This window comes from Piliocolobus tephrosceles, chromosome 2 (genome assembly GCF_002776525.5).
Source record: "Piliocolobus tephrosceles isolate RC106 chromosome 2, ASM277652v3, whole genome shotgun sequence".
NCBI lineage: Eukaryota > Metazoa > Chordata > Mammalia > Primates > Cercopithecidae > Piliocolobus > Piliocolobus tephrosceles.
Genome location: NC_045435.1, coordinates 148448901 through 148465212, shown reverse-complemented (window position 1 = coordinate 148465212; position 16312 = coordinate 148448901). Strand labels below are relative to the sequence as shown.

General features: G+C 34.8%; 1 protein-coding gene across 1 annotated transcript in view; it reads left to right on the top strand.

Moving 5' to 3' along the window:
- Nucleotides 1–16312, top strand: part of KCNH8 (potassium voltage-gated channel subfamily H member 8) — a 383990-nt gene that overhangs the window by 233569 nt on the left and 134109 nt on the right. Inside the window, exons 6-7 of the mRNA XM_023207239.2 lie at nucleotides 7256–7413; nucleotides 12021–12228. Coding sequence (XP_023063007.1) covers nucleotides 7256–7413; nucleotides 12021–12228 — 366 coding nt within the window. The remainder of the gene's footprint in view (nucleotides 1–7255; nucleotides 7414–12020; nucleotides 12229–16312) is intronic.

The following is a 16312-nucleotide window of genomic DNA, read 5'->3' as shown; positions in this document are numbered from 1 at the left end:
CTCAGTGTTCGTTAATTTTTTTTTAATATTCCTCATTTATTGTCTACAAGTAATTATTTGTGTTATATTGGTCATGTGCTTTTATTTTGTTATATAAGTTTACCATATCAAAAGACTTCCACATAACATGCCCACTGGCATGTGTACAGACTATCTATTTTGACTCCCTATATTCACTTTTTCAGTGATGTGTAACTCACTCTGTCTCCCAGGCTGGACTGCAGTGGCACAATCCCAGGGCTCACCGCAGCCTTGGCCTCCAAGCGATTCTTCTGCCTCAGCCTCCCAAGCAGCTGGGACTACAGGCACCTGCCACTACACCCTGCTGGCTTATGTATTTTTTAATAGAGACAGGGTTTCACCATGTTGGTCAGGCTGGTGTCAAACTCCTGATCTCATGTGATCCACCCGCCTTGACCTCTCAAAGAGCTGGGATTACAGGTGTTAGCCACCGCACCCAGCCAAGTGTTCATTAGTTCTAAGCTTTGTAACTTGAATAATTAATATTTACTTCAAATGAAACTCATAACCCCCATTAATTTTTTAATTGCATAATTGAATATTATAAATTAGATAGTTCTTATATTTTCTGTTTTTACTTAAACTTGGAAACTTTGCCACCTAATAACTACACCTATAAACAGAATGTGTCAAAACTTAATATAATTAAGACTGATTAAATAAGGTTTTTTCAGTATGTTTATGTTTAATCATTAAATTCTTTTTATTAAAAATGATTAAATGTTTCCAAAGTTCAATATCTAATTTGGAGTTACACATCACCGAAAAAGTGAATATAGGGAGTCAAAATAGTCTGTACACATGCCAGTGGGCATGTTACATGGAAGTCTTTTGATATGGTAAACTTATATAACAAAATAAAAGCACAAGACCAATATAACACAAATAATTAGTTGTAGACGATAAATGAGGAATATTAAAGATCCACTGGTAGTGTGCACTGTCTCCTCTGACCTGCAAGCAAGATCACAGATAGTGTGTGTTTATGCATCTACAGCTGGAATGATTGCAGATTAATAAAATTATGAAATCCTGTGGTTACCAGAAAAAGGCATGCTTCTCTTGGATGCCTTGTTCATCTTTGAGTGCCAGGGGCTCTGCACAAGGCAAAGAACGCTAGTCCTCAATAGCAATATTTTGTGATACTTAAGTATATTGAAAAGCTGAAAGATATATCTATGCTTTAGCTCTTCCAGTAAGAACCCAAGCAGTCTATTAGGACCAATATGTATGAAAAACAATAGCATTTGGGACTTTAAGTTGGCAAAAGTTCACTTCAGTATATAGTAATAAAAGGGTTTTTTTAAACCATGATAATTTAATAAGGCTGCATTACTAGAAGTAATAAATTAATTCTAAACACACTATTAAAATTATTATCCCACTCAATAGACAAAAAATTTTTAAATTTTATAACATCAAGTGTTAGCAAGGCTGTAGAGTAACAAGAACTCTGAAAACAATGCTGGTGGGAATTGGGGATATTTGCCCCTGTCTCCCACACTGGCCAGACCACTTCTGGGATGGTAAATTTAATTCCAAGTACCTTACAAGAGTGGTTTTGCTTTTCTTTATTGTATTAAAGACTTGAAAATTCCTTTTCAAAATCAAAATTGACGAGGAGGCTTACTATGTAAAATGAATAAAAGCTCAGCCTGAAAATTGGAAAGGCTGGGTGGGTGGAGGTAGAACCCAAATCCTTCCTTTCTTCCATGAGGCTTTTGTGAAAACCACCAAACTAGAGAGTATCATCAAGCCTCTGAAGAGGAAACCGTATCAGTAAGAGATGGTTGAAAGAAATGAAGATATTCAACCTGAGAACTGAGAGATGAACTTGACGGCTGATCTCAGATATTTATAGAAAGAGCTTTGGGCTGGGAGAGGACAATGTATTCTGTGCTGCTGCTGAGAACAAAACTAGAATAAAGGAAAGGAAGTTATGAGAAAGAAGACATTTCCTCCGACTTGAGAAAAGTAAGAAAGTGATAGATACTCCACTTACATTGATTTGATCTTTATAAATTATATGAATGTATTAAACTATATGCACCCCCAAAAGATGTACATTGGTCATGTATCAATAGAAAAAAGAAAATTTTTCTAAAACATGAAAAAATAACTACCTAATGATGGACATCACCAACTAATGCAACTGTGAATAATTGACCCTACAGATACAAAGCAAAAGCCAATACCAGCATCAACTACACCTCAATCTACCTGATTGCACTTTGTCAGCTTCATTTTTTCTCCTAAATGTAGTTGTTCTTAAATGCTGTTTCTCACTGGGCCTGCTGCTCTTTCTATTCCATTAATCCTTCACTTCAGGTAAGCAAGAGGGACAAATCTGACAAGACGAGCAATGGTCAAGTGATATGAAACTCTCATCCACTAATATTGGCAATCAATTGCAATTATTCTTAGGATTGTTAGTCCCTCAAGCCTCTCTTCATTAATCAGCTCTCTATTCATTCGTCCCACACCTTCTAGCTCAAATTTGCTGTGATATTGTACTGTGTTTGAAAGAGTGCCTCATAAGCAATGAAAAAAACAGAGTATCCTTAAATATTAGTTGGCAGCTGGTTTAATTAAATATCTCTCCACCCACACTGTACTACATTGATTAATTTTTAAAGAAATGGCTAAATGAAGACATTAATTATTTGTATGTGGTGCATATGCTTTCATGCACACTATTGTATTTTAATGTACTTTTTAACAAGTAAGCCAATATGATTTTAAAATTATTTCCCATCTGTCATGCATGCTAATAAAGTAAAGAACCCTACTAATTTATGCCATATTAAATTTAGCCTCTTTTTTTGTGCTTTTTAGTTACATAGTTCTTCAGGAAATCAAACTAGAAAAAATGATTTAACCTTTCTGCTTTTTAGTCCACATAGACATTTAGTGTGGGATATAAGTGAAATACTCACTTTTGGCTGCCTTAACAGTATGGAATAGAATATGTACACACTTTTCTCTTGATTATTTGTCTTTTATTAATCATTCTATGTAAAACTCAAATACAATAAGGCAAACTGATCACTCTGCAAAATAATCAACTGTCATCTGAAGCATTAGATAATTCAATTATATTCTGCTTCTTTTGGGTGGGCATATTAGGATGAGTTTTTTGGAAATTCTGTAAACCGCATAGAGTATGTATGGTAATTCTCTATTACCCTGCTTATTTACTCATTTGTGCCATAAAGGATCGTTTATGCATATGTAAGCACATGGAGACATTAAGGTTTCTAAGTGAAAAATCCTTTTGTGTTAATTTGTTATGGATTTTGAAATTTCTTAAAAATTTAAACTGTGTATATGTGTGTGTGTTTTGTACTTATGGACAATTGTGCAAATTGATCATAAATTATATTAACAAGAAAATTACATATAAAACTGTAGATATTAGTGAATACACTTCTATGTATTTTTTCAACGTAAGGCTGAAAAACATTATACTTATGCTTCTAGACTCTCAAAAATGAAAGTTATACTGCTGCTTTTCAGATGGGTTATGGATTGTCTGGAGATCACATTCTTATTGTAATATTTAAATAAATCGTTGATTTAATTAGCCAAAAAAACAAAAAATCTTAAAGGGAGTGAAACAGCTACAGGGGGAGGAGTAGCTGCATTCAGTGCTTGTGAAGCTCCACTCTGTTTCTATGATTCTGTCATGAAGGACACCAGATCTAGAAAGCTCTTCCTCATCACAATCTTTTTATTCTGTGCTTCCTTCACTTTCAAAGAAGAATCTGTACTTACCATCTCTACAGTTCTCTTAAATGGAAGGAAATATTTATAAACACTGAGTTATCCTAGTTCGTGAACACCACCACCACATCCTCACCACTGGATAGAAAACAGAGCGACTTCTCTGTTATCCCTGAACAAAAGCTTAGCCCTTGTACTTCCAGAATCAAAGACAGTTCATCTCACCACATTTAATTCTGTGACCCTAATTTAATATTATTTTACCTGGGTAGTGCTGATGCTGAATTTGATCGAAGGACTACAATCAGAAATGCATTTCCTTGCACTGACCTATTGTTATTTCCTCTAAAATATATTTAGAAGTGCAGTAATCATTTAGATAATGGAAAGAAAATGGGATTGAATGTCAAAAGACATCCTCTCTCTCTGTTGCTTACTATCTGCATGACTTCAAACAATTTACTTAAATCTCCTGTGTCATTGTTAAAATGCAAGTGATAGCAGTCCACCTGAGAGGATGGCATGGGAAATATTCAAATTAATGAATGTGAAAAAGTGTTTTGTAAATATACTAGAACTATGTCTGTTCTTATGAGTATGACAAAAGTTGTTGTTTGCTTTGAAATCAGCTACCAAAAAATAATATTGATTGGATAAACATACAGTCTTTGCAAGTGTACCATACACTTTATAAGTGTACCATAGACCTAGAAATCTTAGAAAATAATATATATCTAAGTTTTCCCCTGAAAATAAACCAAAAAGTTTTCAATTATGTCAAACATAGATTTGTATAGATGTTTTAAAATCTTTTATTCTTTTACTATTATCTCTTTGTGTATAAAAGTCTTATAATTACTTCTTTTTAAACCTAAATTTAGCATATTTCTTTTCATTCCATTAACTCAATTGAATAATAAATTGTTTTTTAAAAAGCTCTTTAAACTAATATTCTGTAATGACTTATCCAAGAAAATACCTGGTTTTTTTTTCAGAAGCCTGAACCACTATTTTGTTCTTTAGTCAAACACGTAACTAACCACATAGCTTTAAAAATGTTGCTGTATCAATCAATCATAGGTCATTCACTTCATTCATTCTTCCATTCATGGGAGTGCCGCTGGTATGTATATGGACGATGGCAATGGGTTTTCTGTGAAAACTGTGGTAGATCGCATGGCCACTTATTCAAGGAATTTATCCCTTTTAATTTTATAATGAACTTATGGGCTTGCCTTAGCCTGTATTGCAGAAACCAAACATCACTAATGGGCTCAATAAACAACTCTGGGTTTTCTTACTCATGAGAATTTAAATGCTTCACCTGTGCTTCCTTTTAGAAAACATGAATTTGAAATCTTTGCTTTATTTCAAAGTGGGTGGTCTGAGGTACTAAATTGCATTGCTAATGCGGAAGTACATGAGCCTAGAAAGATAAAGAGGAAGAATGAAGGTTCACGTGCTACTCTTACAGTCTGACGGCATTCCACTGACCTGTCTCCTTCACGGTGGCCATGCTTCCATGGTCCGGTGGTGCTTTGCCACAATAGCGTTTTAACTGTGCAGTGGAATTCACCTGGGATTGTTCTTATCCTATGTGAGTGCTTTATTAATTAGTTTCATTCTTTCGTATTCTCAATATTAACAATAAAATTACCTAGGTATTTTTATTTTTTGACAAAAAAGTCACTTTTAATAATTCAGTTTTTAAAAGTTATATCATTCACAATAGACTAGAACAAGGATTGTTTGCTTTTTGGGTCACCCAGAACTTGCCTCCAGATCTGTGATGAGACTAGTCTCTGTGAAGATACCACAACCCCAAGTCCTGAACTGGAATTCAGGAGACTTGGATTTGGGTCTTGCTCTTTCACTAACTTGTTGGAAGATGTAATCCTGTGCTTCAGTTTTATCAGATGTATCACCCAGGGCAAGTCACTTGACCTCTTTTATGCCTCAATTTCCTCATCTGTAAAAGGAGATCATAGAAATGACTACCTCTTAGCATTGTTGTAAGGCATCAATGAGATTATGATGATAAGGGACTTAGAACTGTGCTGGGCTCATACTAAGAACCTATATGTTATCTACATTAATACTAATCTGCCTTGTTATAACTCCTGTGTATTTGACCTCACAAGGCTATCCTGAGAATCAAATGACATAGGCATTGTGTTAGTTTTTATTGCTGCATAGCAAACTTATCAACTTAAAACAACATCCATTTACTATCACACAGTTGCTATATGTCAGAAGTCCAGGGATGGCTTAGTTGGATCCTCCAATCAGGAATTCAAAAGGCTGACATCAAAGTGTCAGCTGAGTTGTGTTCCTTTCTGCTGCTCAGGGTCTTCTTTCAAGCTCATAGGGCTGTTGGAAGCTCATAGGGATGTCATTTGATCAGCACTCAGGAGACCTCATATATTGTAAAACACTCGGTAACAGGGAAAGATTGAAAGCAATTACATCTTTCATTAAAATAGAATTTAACCTAGAAATTCACACAAGAAACTACCAGTACTTTGTTAATAGGAGTGCCTTCAGGGCAGGGCTGAATTCCATATCAACACAGAGATTAGTAAAACTTTTATACATGGAAATAAGTAATATTATATAAAATAAGGAATACAGACTTAAGATTATATTTAGTGGGTGTTTTTGTTTTTGTTTTTGAAACAGGGTCTCAATCTGTTGCCCAGGCTGGAGTGCCATGGTGCAATCATGGCTCACTGAAGCCTCAACTTCCTGGGCTCAAGTGATTCTCCCACCTCAGTCTCTGGAATAACTGGGACTACAGACATGTGCCAGTATGCTCAGCTAATTTTTTTGAATTTTAGTGGAGATGAGGTCTCGTTTTGTTGCCCAGGCTCATCTCGAACTTCTGAGCTCAGGCAATTCTCTTGCCTCGTCCTCCCAAAGTGCTGGGATTACAGGCATGAGCCACCATGCCCGGCCTGTATCTGTATTAAAACTTGACTCTGCCACTCTTGGCAATATTATTCTGGATTAATTACTTTTTCTTCCTGAGACTTGATTTTTGACTCTTAAATCAGAGTAACACTGTTTACTTCAGGAGATGTACTGAGGAATAAGTGAAATACCCTCTGCCAAGCTATTAGAACAGTATCGGGTACATAGTGAACACTTAGTAAGTGATGACTATTGTTGCTATTGCTGTCATTATTTATTTTAATAATCTTAACGTGTGGCTTAATGTCTGGAACATATTATGTGCTCAGAAAATATTACTTCTTTCACCCTTCTTCAGTATCTGTTGAGTTGAACTGGATCTGTAGAGGAGAATATTTTGGATATTATCAATCTGAACTAGGCTAAGTGGTTGCCATTTGCCTAATTTTATTTAATTTTCTACAATTTTCTTCCTCCCTTCCTTCCTGCTTGCTTGCCTGCCTGTCTGCCTTCCTTTCTTCTTTCTTTCATTGTCTTTCCTGCCTTCTTTCTTCTTCTCTGTCTCTTCCTTTTATTTCTCCATCTTTTTTTTCCCAAGCAGATATTATTTTAAATTTCCGAACAACTTATGTCAGCAAGTCTGGCCAAGTTATCTTTGAAGCAAGATCAATTTGCATCCACTATGTCACAACCTGGTTCATCATTGATTTAATCGCTGCCCTGCCTTTTGATCTCCTGTATGCTTTCAACGTCACAGTGGTGAGTAAAGAGCTCCCCGCCACATGGCCTTTAAGGTTGATTTATTTTTCCCATGTTTAGGTTTTAAATGGTTGTGGCGATTTATGCTTCCAGGGTTTTGTACCTTCTTCAATAAAGATGCCCTGATGCCCAGTGATATGCAGGCCAGATTCTTCAGTTGATAAAGTTATTTCCTTTTGACATTCGTATTACCTGTTCTTGCTTTTATAAATACCCAGAGCCAAGAAACACAGAAATGCTGAATTTATCATAAATATTGACCCACTAAACAAATTCTTTTTTTTTGAATTCCATAAGGATTTAATTGGAATTGCTTTATATTTACAGATTTACCTGAGGATTAATGGATTTCTTCCCATATTACATTTACTTATACAAGAATATAGAAAATGCTATACAGACTTGAAGGAAATCATCTGTAGGAATTTAAGCATCACTTTATATTACCTAGGCAGATGCTTGTCTCAAGAATTTGCTGGAGAGTTTGAAGATTTTTTTTTTTTCTGCTTTTATGACCCTTAACTCTCTATTTCTTTCGTATTTTGTTAAACTCATTGGCAAAACCAATTGAAGACTGATCAAGATAGAGAGGACTGTTGAATTTAAATGAAGGAATTCAACCACTTCTTAGAAGTCCTTGTAAAACTGTTGGATGTAGCAAAAACCTAAATGATATGACTAATATAAAACTTGAGAGTTCTCTTGAATTTGCATGAATCTTGGTACCTTCTTTTTCTTGCTCTAAATCCTTTACCCTTATGTAGCCTCACAGGACAGAAAGCATATCACTTGTAGTAGTAGTCATTTTTATAATATGATGATTGATATTCTTTAAAGTATAAAATGCTCCCTTATAAAGAAACTTTTAGGGAGGCCATTTGTGTGAAGCAGTAATGCAATTTTCTGCTAGAGTAACCAATTATGGCATGTAAAAATTTATTAAACATTAATTCAAATTAAGCAGATATTCTATTCAATTGACAGTGCTTCTTAGAAATCATATTCTCTTTCAAAAATTTAAAGGCATAGTTATAAATATTACACACAATAATCACAGTTTCAAATACATTTATTATTAACTTCAGAATGAATATAGAATTGTGATCCCAACTTGATAGTGCAGACTTGTGCATTTGTTAATTGCCTGTACAATAGTTTCTTTTTATTCTTTTTCTTTTTAAGTTGGGAAGTTGATAGTGCCAACATCTTTAAAACATTTATGACTCAACTGGAAGGAAAGCTCCCAGGAAAAATCTAGTATATATCAATCACTGCTACATTGAATTGTTATCTAGGCTTTCTACAGTGCTTTTTAAGATTGAATTTGACTAGATAAGTGTACTATCACGAAACAGTAATGGCTTAAAACCACGTTTTTGCAAGCCTGCAGAATAAGCATATAATTTACAAAAGGTTAAAAAAAATTCCAAATTCCCCTGGCAAATTGTTTTAAATTGTTCATTAATTATTTAATACAATTCCATTTTAAATTAATTTGCTGCTTTGCTACTAAAAATGAATACTTTTTTATGTCCCATTTTTATTTGAGTACTGAGCAAATAAGTTATTTTAAATATGTATATATAATATATAATTATATTATAGGTATATATAACATACATTTTTATATCATTGGCATTCTCATTCCCCAAAATTAATATGGATGAAGAAATGTCTTAAAGTCTAATTCGCATGTTTGATGAATTTTAAATATTTATATACTTTCACTACACTTCTGCTCTCTTTTCATCAATCTTATGTAATCTAACACAAATGCTTTATAAATAATACAAGGTATAGAGCAACATCTGTGTCAAAAAAGAAAGGAAGAAATCTGTTTTCAGTGATACTTGTTCTGCTTTTCACAGGAGTGAGTATGAGCATTGAAAAAGCTGCCACTTAAATTCATTATCCCTCTTAACCAAGTTAGTCTCGACAAAATATTCTGTAATATTTGAACAGAAAAGCTTGTTCAGGGTATTATGTCTTCTTCTCAGGCAAATGTAAGTTATGAGGAATAACTTATGGATTATGCTCTTTTACAACAAAGACTTAAAAAAAGAAACAAATAAATAACAAAAGGTGTTTGTCTCCCAAATCTGAAATGTGTCCAGTTAATGCATCTCCATAGGTGAGATTCAGAACTGCATAAGCTTTGGCTTTGGCTCTGCTCACAATTGCTCGTGGCAGTTCTTTTAAGTAGAGATCACATGCTTTTTGAAAACTAGTATGTATATCACTGTAAAAGGCACTTATAAGAGATAAAATTATGAATAAGACATAGGAAGGTTGATAGAGTAGAAAGGGCAGAAGTATGAATCCAAGTTCTATCACTTACCATCTGAGTAACTTACTTGGGGAAGTTAACTCTAAAATATCCATAAAATGGGCATAATATAATTCCTACAGAGTTTTTGACCAGACTAAAAATGCCACATATCTATACAATGCTTTTCTAAAGGTCTAAAACCTAGGAAGACCTCACAACATGTTAGTTAACCTCCTCTCTCTCTCTTTCTCCCTTCTGGATGATAGCTAGGAGGTGGTCATATCCATTTGGTAAAAGGGGAAACTCCCATTTGATAGGGGGATTTGATGAATGCACCTGTCTATGAGTAGCTTGCAGTTCTCATCAGTGCCAAATTTGGAACAGCATCCAAAGAGTCAAAAGAATCCTCTCCCTTTTTCCAAAACATATTTCCATCTAAGTCAAATATGCTGCTTTCTCCTATCATTCTTCAAGAGGCAACATTAAAACTTTAGCAAGAAGCTATTGACTCTGATGGGAGCAAGCATAATTTTTTTAATGCCAGTTTTTATTGACTTAAGAATGAACATACAACTATCTGGGTCATCTGGACACCAAGGTTCATGCTGCTAATATTTGCAAATGGCTATTGTCCTCATGTACAAGCAGCTCCACATTCTTTGCTCAAACATTCCCTGTCTGGTCACAGAAAATGGGGAGACTGTATCAAAATTATGTGTGCAGATGCCTGCCTCCATTTGGGAATTCCGTTCCAGTTTCATTTCACTTCCAAATTGTCACCTAACCATCGAATTCATCTACCTGTAAAATAAACTCCATCCCCAGTAATATATTTAAATAACAGAATAGAGATTACAAATCTTGGCCTCCAACCATCTAGCTAACCACCAGCTTGAAAAATGATAGATGAGAACTTAGCTATAAAGGAGAAGAAAGTAAAACTTGACACAGGAGAATGACAAAAAGAAATAAAAGAGCACAGCTAGCTGTTAAGTTCTTCAAGTGCCCTTAAGAGTTTACTGTATTGGAGTACAGAATAATTCACAAGATTATAACTGAATATAATTTTGTTGAGTATCAATTTCTTTGCTGAGCTTGGCGTGTTTGCATCTTAACTTGATAATTTATTCATTCACTCATTTAATAAATATTTATTAAGCATTTTCTATGTGTCAGGCACTGTTCTAGGTTTGTTTTTCTTAGAGATAAGAGAATATGGCTAGCAGAGGACAGAATTAGAAGTCAACTGACTTTAGATAAATACAAAAGCAAACTCCCAATGCTGACCTTGTGTCTGATTAAGTTTTGTGAAGGAAAGAGTGCAGTTAGTTAAAGCCATAAAAAGTCACTCCTTCTCTACTTACGCTTTCCCCAAAGAAATTAGGTGACATCAACAAATCTGTCAAACTGCATTTCCATATGATTTAATGTTTTATCTGTTGTTTCTATTTTAGAATGTTCTTTGAAGGTATGAAAAGAATATGTTATGCACACCCCTTATTATGGTGCACACCCCTTATTAATGGTGCACACCCCTTATTAATGGTGATATTGACCATTCTGGTCCACACCAATGATGCACATTTTTCAATTGGACCCTGAAGTCAATAAAATAACCCCTCAGATACAAGTCTACTGCTATAGTGGATGCAAAGGCACTAGGAGACTCTTCAGAAATTCTTGTCCCTTTCATTTTAATTCCCTAAGCATGTTTAAGAGGGCAGAGAGAGAGAGAGAGAGAGAGCTTCAGGCAAATGTTTTCTCTCTCCATTGATAATGCTGGAAGTATAGTACATGAGGCAGAAGATGCTACTGGTACTTTTGAGCAAAACTTACTCAAGTTTTATGGGTCTACCTACTTTAAAAAATAAACTCTAAGGTATTTTTATTATCACTTTCTATGCATTTACTTCAATTTGTCTGAATTATTATTATAAAGTAATTTCCTTACACAGGGAAGGGAATGTGGGGTTGAAAGAAAATATGTGTAGGGGATTTGAGATATATACAATTCTGATACCATAATGTGTTTCAGTTGTGTATCAGAATGTAAACTACAGTATGAAATCAGACAGGGTGTGAAAAAACGATAATCCCTAATTAAGAAAGATATTTACTCAAAAAAATTAAATTATCCTTCCTATCCTGTCCTTTATTCCAGCCTCTTTAATTCTATCACTTTCTGATATAATATGTCAAGAACAAAGACAATTCATAAAAATAATAATATTAAAATAATTCTACTTCATTTCCAGAATTTTTAGAATGGCTCCAAGTTAATGTTGTGGTATGACTTTAACACATGCACCAAGTTGTGCTGCTCTGTCTTCTACCACAGGTGTCTCTTGTGCATCTTCTAAAGACGGTGCGACTCTTGCGTCTTTTGCGTCTGCTGCAGAAGTTAGACCGCTATTCCCAACACAGTACTATCGTCCTGACTCTGCTCATGTCCATGTTTGCACTCCTTGCACACTGGATGGCGTGTATCTGGTATGTCATTGGAAAAATGGAGAGGGAAGACAACAGCCTTCTGAAGTGGGAAGTTGGTAAGGGCTTACATTTGTCACATTTTCCATTTTTATATTTAAAAAAAGAGTGTCAAGAACTTGGAGGAAGTGAAAGACAAGTCTATAAATATATTTCTTCTTACTGTCAGTGTGTCTAATTAATTTCTGTTTTTGAATCCATGATACAAGTAATTTATTTCAATAAGGTTTTCTGGAACAACCTTACATTTCTTTTTGAAAATTAATGGGTTAAACTAATAAATTTTGTATATAATCAAAATGACCAGTTTGGCTGTAGAAGTGTTTAGACAAATAATGTTCAATCTTATCTTGAAATGTTCCTATGCAGGGCTAGTAATAGTAAATCACTTGGAAACTGGCCTATGGCCTATCTCTACAATATCTTAACTAGTAAGAAAATGATCACTTATATTTGAGGTGGTATATTAATAGAAAAGATATCCTACCATCCTTCCCTTTAAAAAGAGAGAGTGAGAGCGAAAGTAATCATAATAACACACTCTCCACATTTAGCACACTTTGAGAATTTGTGATGGTAGAAAGGACTGGATATTTACAAGCATAATTTATAGTTATGAGTCCCCATAATACATGGGAATTTAAGGGAGATTTTTAGAGTGTTACATAATCTGCATAAATGAATCTGAAACATTATGCACATGAACACATTTTTAAACTTATGTCAACCATAGTAAATTTATAGAAAATGAAAATTCTCAAAACTGTAACTCTATCCCAAAATATCTGCATTTTTCTCACAGTCATACCCTTTAGAGAATTGTCACAGTACCTTATGTAGAATTTTTTTTATTAATCTGACATTTAATCAAAAGAATCTGCTTCTTAGTTGGCTAGAAAATCCTTCACTTATCTTCTCCACCAAAAATCAATCTTGAACTTTTGGAAGAAGTTCAGACCTTTGCATAGGAGACTCCCAAGAGAGAAAAATGCCCAAACTTTTCATACCAGCACTAAATGGCTGGACATATTTGGAACATCCCTGTGTTGGCCCTCATAAATGGCAGTCTCTCAGCAAAGGACATATACAAAGCCTTCAAATGCAGCACTGGAGGAAGAGCTGGAGACCTTACGAAAGCAGGTGGAAGGGAACAATCTCCTGTCCAGGTTATTAAAAATACCTCTTCATATCCCAATTTTATTTCTGAGCTACACAAAACAACTGATGTGTTCTTATAATTTTTATCTTAGAGTGATTTTCTTATCTTCTTTATCAAAGCACTTTTAAATGTCTTGTTGTGGGTCCTCAATTCTAGGAAACAAAGAAAATGGGGAAATAAAACTGCTGAGTGAAAGCAAAAATATCTTCGGTAAAAATAAGATCCAATAAGAAAGAGAAGGAGAAAGAGAGAGAAGAGTTGGTTAAAATGAGGATCAGGGTGTGAATTGTATGTGGATTAAAACATTTTCCATCTTTCAATATTGTTTTCTTCTCTATAACTTTGTCTTGAAGGCTTCCTCATCACATCATATGTCATCATCCTAATGGTGTTCAGTAAATTACAGCATTAGATCTCTGCCCTTTGTTTTGAATTCATATTAAAATTCTGACTTGTGGTCAGCACCTGATTCCTTTTTAGACCTGACCTAATTTTTCTCAGGCCCCAGGCCTATACACTCATATTAATTTGTAAGTCTCGTCTAGTCTGAGAGTCTGCAGATGGGGAAATTTAGCTTATTCACACTCTCAAATTTAGTTATATGAAGAAAGCCTTTTGTTTCATTTCGAACATGCCAGGCTTGCTGCAGACTTACAATCTAGCTGTTGTTTTTCTTCCCACAACATATAGATATATTTGTTTATCAATAAAAAAAAAAAAACCTGAATTGCTTCTGTATTTACCCCATTATTTGTATTCTTGGTCCTTGTATTATGGTTCAATGTAATGAGTAGGAGGTTGTAAGCCGGAACACAATCTCACAGACAGAGCATTGTCATGAAGTAGTGGCAAGAACAGCACTGGACTGGGGGCAATAGACCTCTCCTGTCATCATGGTTCCATTGCTAATCAGCTGTCAGATTTGCCATATTTTTTTTTTCACCTGTCTGGGCCGCAGTTTCCTCATCTACAATGTGAAAAAGCTCACCATATAATTTGAAAGTCTATTTCTGGTTTCATGAGTAATGATTATCAGGGATAAACCCCAAAATGTGTGCTTCATGTATGTGTGTGTGTGTATATATATATACACACACATATATATATATATATATTTTCTTATTATAGGTCAGTGTCCACATAAACCACCAGAGGATATATTAGAAAGTACATCCTATGATCCTGGCATGTCAAATAATTGATAATCTTACTCATTTATGATAAAAATGATTGAAAATATATCTTTAGAGAACTAGATTTCCTGTCCAAACACCTATTGGGATATGACTAGCACGATAGTATGCTAATTAAGTGTGTAAATATTGGGTTTATAGGCTTGTCTACAAAGACTTTCCCTTCTGCTAGAATTATTTACATCATTTAAATGTTCATTTAAAACATTCCCCGGTTGAGATTTGAACACAAATTAAATAATTATGACCTGCCCTATCTAACTTTATAATGAAGTAGCTGAGAGTCTAGGCTACTTCAGTTTTTACCCTGTAATTTTTGCACTAATAGTAAATTTTACGTTTTTGGATCCAATTATCATTAATCCAAAAATTTATCATACTAATAACATTTGATGAGAGAACTTGTTGTTCCTTATGTTTGTGTTTAACATTAGATGTATACAAATAGATTCACTTTCCCAAAGGATAAAATTTCTTTCTAATTACTGTTAATTTCCATAAAATGAAATTTTTAAGTGCCCATTACATACTTGGTTCTGTGTTAGACACTGGGGATACCAAAACAAATAATAGAGCTTAAAATCTAGTGGGAAAAGTAGACAAAGATGTAATGGGTATATTACAGTGTGATATATTTTATAAAAGGAATATGTATAGAAGGATGGCACTAAATCTAACTAGAATATCATCAAAGGCTTTTCAGAGATGACCTGAGTTTTAAAGGGTGAATAGGTCTTGTCTGTATAGATGTTGAGGAAAGGGCATTTGTGACAGCAGGGTTATTAATATATTAAGCAATTCACTCTCACAGAAGGTGAATGGAGGTATGGTAGAAAGGGAATGAGGCTAAAGAGGTAGGTAGGTAGAGACCAGATCTTTAAAGACTATGCTAAGCTTTAGAGTGTGGACTTCGTCATAAGATACAGCAAGGGATAAAGCTCTCTTTCGAACAGAGATCCTTTGAACATAGAGCACCAGCAAAGAGTGGGAGATATTTCACTGTACTTCATTTTCAATGACTGTAAACTGACAATAATAATAGTGCCAACCTCAGTGGGGTTACCAGTATTAAATTAAGCAAGATATATAAAGCATTTAGATTGGTACCTAGTAACTGCTCAGTAAGTAACAGTTAGTGTAATTCTCATTATCATTGTATTATGACAATTACTTCTTTTTGTGTGTGTGTGTGTTTTAATATCTTTTTTTTATTGTTATTATACTTTAAGTTCTAGGGTACATGTGCATAACGTGCAGGTTTGTTACATATGTATACATGTGCCATGTTGGTGTGCTGCACCCATCAACTCGTCAGCACCCATCAATTCATCATTTATATCAGGTATAACTCCCCAATGCAATCCCTCCCCCCTCCCCCCTCCCCATGATAGGCCCCAGTGTGTGATGTTCCCCTTCCCCAGTCCAAGTGAGCTCATTGCTCAGTTCCCACCTATGAGTGAGAACATGCGGTGTTTGGTTTTCTCTTCTTGTGATAGTTTGCTAAGAATGATGGTTTCCAGCTGCGTCCATGTCCCTACAAAGGACGCAAACTCATCCTTTTTTATGGCTGCATAGTATTCCATGGTGTATATGTGCCACATTTTCTTAATCCAGTCTGTCACTGATGGACATGTGGGTTGATTCCAAGTCTTTGCTATTGTGAATAGTGCCGCAATAAACATACGTGTGCATGTGTCTTTGTAGTAGCATAATTTATAATCCTTTGGGTATATACCCAGTAGTGGGATGGCTGGGTCATATGGTACATCTAGTTCTAGATCCTTGAGGAAT